This window comes from Sycon ciliatum, chromosome 9, assembly GCF_964019385.1.
Source record: "Sycon ciliatum chromosome 9, ocSycCili1.1, whole genome shotgun sequence".
Classification (NCBI taxonomy): domain Eukaryota; kingdom Metazoa; phylum Porifera; class Calcarea; order Leucosolenida; family Sycettidae; genus Sycon; species Sycon ciliatum.
The window spans coordinates 13,669,971-13,675,659 of NC_088651.1; the positions used below are offsets into that span (position 1 = coordinate 13,669,971).

The window sequence follows — 5,689 nt, forward strand, 5'->3', positions numbered from 1 at the left end:
TTATATCCGCAGTCGTTATAAGCGAAGTCGACTGTACAAGTTACGCTATACTGTCCAGTAACACCAGCAGTTACTAAACAATCAGTTCATGTATGTAGTCAACGTTGGCTCTCCATCCGAGTCCATATAACATTTCGGTCCTTTTTTTCTCAAATTTAATCCTTGGCTTTCCATCCGCATCTAGAGATTGTGCGCATTACCTGAGAATGGCTAAAAAAAAGAGAAAAAAATAGTAATAACATGCAGATAGGAAATGTGCAAGGAGAGAAAAAAAGTAATGAACTGCCCATCTTGGGGTTCGAACCTAGGAATCTGTTTCCACCCAAGCTCTATAAAAAAAAAAAAAGATATACAGACAACAACAAAGTTGAACTCGGATGATGAGCCAATATAATTATGATGAAGAAAGGAAAAGTACTCCTTGTCAGTTTTGTGCCATTTTGTCGCACTCGCTGACTGTATAAGATCTGGTTACGTTGGTGGACAGTTTGTCATAACTCGTAACATGTTGTCCTTTTCCTTTCTTCAAGACAACAACAAGGTTGTCAAGTTCATAATACCAAAAGAGTTTCACCCATTTTCATCAGTGATTACATGGGAATGAGCAAGAACGAGAACGAAGCCAGAATTTATACTGGGGGTAGAGAATCAGCAAGAATATTCTTACGCGGCTCAAGTTCACACTACACTACCATAAGAATGTATGGAGCAGTGGAAAAAATGCGGGAAACAACTCATGAAGGGAATGCAGTGCCAGAACAAACACATGATTCTCTACCCCCAGTATAAACTCTGGCTTTGTTTTCGTTCTTGCTCATTCCCATGTAACCACTGATGAAAATGGGTGAAAAGCGTTTGGTGTTATGAAAATTGACAACCTTCCCCTCTTATGAAGTTGATTGCTCCAACGAGGAACACCCGCTTCTTGCTGAACTTGACACTTGACTGACTCATGACTGCGATCTGGAGCACACGGGGAGCACGTCGCACCTTCCACTCGGCAAACCTGCAAGAAAGCACCATTCCCTGCTCAATACACAGTGTTTCTTGCAGATTTGCCGAGTGGAAGGTGCGACGTGCTCCTCGTGTGCTCCGGATGGCAGCCGTGAGTCAGTCAAGTGTCAAGTTTGGCAAGAAGCGTGTGTTCCTCATTGCAGCAATCAACTTCATGACTATTACCCCCGAAGTCGCAACTTCTAAGTTCTTCCCCTCTTATGTTATTTCTATAAGTTAAAACCTTCCAAGTTGAAAGGCTGTTGGAGTGTGCATCCAAGATGTGCTAGAGCTGTTAGCCAGTTAGTTGTAGAACGTCAGTACCGTGGGTCAGTGTCGTGCAATGTTATCGCACGAGCTGATTGTTTTAAGTAACTGATGGTGTTAGTGGACATTATAGCGTAACTTGTAGTTCCTTGGTCCTTTCTACATTCTATAAATTTGTCCTTGGTTCTCCATCCGAGTCCATTCTTGTTGTGTATATAAATTTTGTTCGCCTACCTCATGAAACTTGAAGTAGCAGAAGACAAGCCTTGATTGTCCTTGCTGTTCTGTTCTGTTCGCCTACCTCATAATTATTATAATTAGGCGGCAGTAGTGGTGTAGAAGTCGGTTGTGTTCTGGACACTACAAACCCGTCTTAAATCTGACGTGTGTGTGTGTGTGTGTGTATGTGTGTGTGTGTTTGTGTGTGTGTGTGTGTGTGTGTTTCTCACCGTGTACAGCGGCGCAGGATTGTGGAGGTGGCATAGTCCTGCGTGCCATACATGACAAAATGTCTCGCTCGTTCAACGAGGCGACGACGGCGTGCCAACAACTCGGCTACGCCATACCGGGACCGAATCACGTTAAATGTATGAGAAATTTTGCAAAAGGGCTGGCACACGCTGAGACACTGGTGTTGAAAGCACAATACCTAAAACAGGGCAAAGATCATCACGTGATTCATATCTATGTGAAGACCGCCTGGGTAGGGTGGTCACATGGTCACGCTCGTGCTTTCTACGGCACTGATTTGAAGGTACATCCTCAAGACGATAAGCTACCTCTGACCATCTGTGAAACCCGCCGAGTCTAGGTGAGTTGGGCTGTGAACGGCTTAAGAATGTGCAAGCTGCTCTTACACATTTGGACTAGAGTACCTCAACTCGAACTTTCCAAATACGGTTCTCCGCTGCACACGTCGCGTCTAAATAAATTAATGATTGAATGTTTTCGTCGACTGTTTCACCCTGAAGATGGGCAATGCCCGAAAAGTTGGTGAATTCAATTATTTATTTATTTTGAAGTGACGTGTGCAGCGAATAGACCGTATTCGGAAAGTTCGAGTTGAGGTACTCTAATTTCAGAAACTTTAAGGTGCTCAATATTTTCGGTATGAGGGCAAAAGGCCAGGTTAGGTGAACAGTAGGGGTGAAACGAATATACCGAACATTCGAATATTCGTTCGTTAGGCCACAGCGAACGAACATTCGTAGTTCTCACGAACATTCGAACTTTGAGAATGTGCGTACGGTACGATAAACCCGTAAAAACATCGCGATCAGTCACGATCGTTTCACACACCGCCTGTAGAATAGGTGTAGCTGCGTGCTTGTGACCAGCGCTGCGCCAGGTGGTACACGACCCGCGCGCGCGCGCGCGGTTCACGATCTAAACTGGCACTTGGCTGGAGTCGAGGCGACGACATATAGACGAACATCAGAACAAAGCATGAGTACTCGTACATGTACTTACATATTTTGGCTGCTCGCTCTTCCTTTGACCACTTCGTAATTTTCTTCTGTTTCGAGTTCGCACTGTTCCCATGTCAGAAACTGTTTTCAGTCGTGCTCCCCGTTCTGTTGTTTGGGATCATTTTACCAAATCCGAGGATGAAAAGTCCAGAAGCAGCCATGGGTGGTGGGATAGGGCCCTTCAACGCGGCCCTGGAATCTGTCACAACGGCAGGAGTGGGCGTTCTCTCACACACTCACACAGACCCAAGTCGATTTTTGAATATTTTTTAGGTTCAGGGCGTGCTACGAGGTCGTACCTTTGATACAACATCCAGTTCTGGGACCTCCACAGCAAGCCGTTTCCACAGCGCTTCAAACCGAATCCGGGATACCCTCCAAAATCGGCAAAGACTACCACTCACGTTCCACTACTGCCTAGTACTGAATCCTACCTGACTTCTTGACACGACTCAAACTTGCCATAGTGCTGCCAACAAATGACAGCTTGCAACAAAAAAATCTTTCCTTGCAAGGGCACATTTTCGGCCATAACTCTTGAACGGCGGGTCAGATCGAGACAACATTTTCAGAGACTTTGCAGCTATTCATGCTCTTTCAACTGACGTAGCCATCAATATGAATTTACAAATTAGATTTTTCAGGGATTTTACGACCAGGCTGCCACCTTAAATATAGGTTTCTGATTCTCCTAGGGTTGTCATAACGCCAGTCCCAGACACAACAGCACCATTTTATCCATTCATTCCCGCATGTCAATTCATATTTGAGTCTAATTATTCTAATGAGGCATCGGCAGCAAGTTCCAGCGATTTTGCCAAAATGCCAATGTTTGCGAAAAAAAACCTAACCGATATCGTTTTTGTCACCGTGATCTAAGCGAAAAGACTTCTTGCGCTGTCGCTTTGAAAGTGCTTTCTTCTTGGTGACTTAACTATAATTAGTCGTCCTCGCCTTCGTAGTTTATCTGCCAGGCACTTTCAGGCAGACGTTTTCGGCCGCCATGGAGGCGATTGCGCTCTGCGTAGCGCCTGCAGAATCTTGCCTTGTCGGCCGAAATAAGAATATTCGAAATAAGGAGATTCGACCATATCCCAAGGAGGTAGGGTTTGGCTTTGTCGTCAAACGATTTGCTTGGCATGATTGCAATGAAACACTGGAAACACTCTTTGCACCAACAGGCTCTTCAGCAAAAAAATCGAAAGCGAGGCTACGATGTCTTCCTTCTGAACGCTTTGTCTGCCTGGGCGCATTGTCTGCAATGTGGGCGAACTGTCTAAAAAATATATAAAAATGCGGGCTGCAATGCACTCATACAACTAGGGTTCAGAGTTCTTGCCAAAGACAAGGATCTATTCTGTGCGTCGTATACTAGTAGCTGTGGACTTTTCCCCTTGACAAACGCCCTGAGACCCACTGCCACGGCTTTGCCAAATTTTCCTGAGAGATTCCCCCCCCCCCCCCCGTTCCATGGCTTCCATAACTTTCCCAAAAACCATGGTTTACCTGTGTGTGTGTGTGTGTGTGTGTGTGTGTGTGTGTGTGTGTGTGTGTGTATGTGCGTGCGTGTGTGTGTGTGTGCGTGCGAGGCTGATGATTACCTTGATTTTGACCGTTTTCCCTGGACACCAATTTTTTAGCGCATCCATCATTAGGGGCTATCCGGCATTATCGATAATTTTCACGAAACGAAAAAGTTTAGTTAGGACCCTCCCCCACCCACCCACCCCCCTGAACGAAATATAGATTGACTTGATAGCAAGAATGCAGGGATGTCTCTCATATCAATATTTTTCAAAACGAAACTCCCCTTGACCCACCCACCCATATACAAAACTTTTTCTCTTCGTGTAAAAGATCGATAATTATGGACGGCCCCTTAGCAGACGCATTTTTCATGACTGCTGCTCTGAAGCAAAAGGGATGTCATTGCATCAAGCTGTAACCATGGCCACTGAACAAGTAAATTTTCAGTTGACTACCGTTATACCGGCGATCCGTTGCAGTTCCACACCTGTTTTTTTTTTATCTACTACGTGCTGTGTGCACTTACAACGGATCTACAAGTTCGAGGATGACCGCAAAAGCGTCATAAAAAGGAGAACTTCGATTTCAAAAGTACCATCTCAATGCCTGGACTTTCGCACGACATCCCTGGACCCCGGGGACAAACACCCTATTCCCTGGACTGTCCCGGGAAACCCTGGATGGTCCGCATAAATGGTGTGTGTGTGGGGGGGGGGGGGGGTGTGCGTGCGTGCGTATGTGTGAATCCCCTATAGTTACTTCAAGAATATAATATACATGCAGGTTATATACTCTTGGTTACGATGTTCTGTTGTTGTTTCGGCATCGTTTCCATGCAGGCCCTGTCATCTTGCACTCGTGCCGACCTCGGGCATTCGGGTCAGAGACAGCATGTGAAAGGAGGAACGAGAATGGTAGCTCTGTCGCGGGGTAACCTTTGCTCGCGGCTGCTGGTATGCGTTGTGACCACCGACGGGGTGACAGCACGGTCGCGGAATCAGGCCGCTCCGTTTCTAAGTTTTCTCCGATCATGATTTGTACTGGACAGCCTTACCCCTTGACAGTGTACTGATCTGTGCACGTTCTTCCGTGTGATCTGCATGTACATGCATAATAAATTTCAATGCGTTGCTATTATTTTAGCCCCAAGCCTTTTTTTCCTTTCTCATTCCGCCTGACGTCTGAATATTGTGTTGCAAATAGCGTCTATTAATCCTTCTTTAGGATATCGTAGCATGTGGCATTGTTCTCTCGTCCCTCTTCTGACTTTTCTGAATGCAATTTAAAGAATTAACTTGGCTTGCCCCGGTTTGTGCTCGATGGCTCTAGTTTTGTTTCGATAGCCGTAGGTGCTTCATCTGACCAGATGCAGGCCGCCGGGAAACCAGTCCGGTTGGTAGGGGTTATACACATGGCATGGACAGGGTGAAAAA

General features: G+C 45.8%; 1 protein-coding gene across 2 annotated transcripts in view; it reads left to right on the forward strand.

Moving 5' to 3' along the window:
• LOC135824879 (uncharacterized) overlaps positions 1 to 5,545 on the forward strand; it is a 23,762-nt gene extending 18,217 nt beyond the window's left edge. For both annotated transcript variants that reach the window (XM_065337603.1, XM_065337602.1), the window contains exons 8-9: positions 1,719 to 2,071; positions 5,096 to 5,545. In XM_065337603.1, the coding sequence (XP_065193675.1) occupies positions 1,719 to 2,071 (353 nt within the window). In that variant the 3' untranslated portion in view covers positions 5,096 to 5,545. The remainder of the gene's footprint in view (positions 1 to 1,718; positions 2,072 to 5,095) is intronic.
• The last annotated feature ends 144 nt before the right edge of the window (positions 5,546 to 5,689 follow it).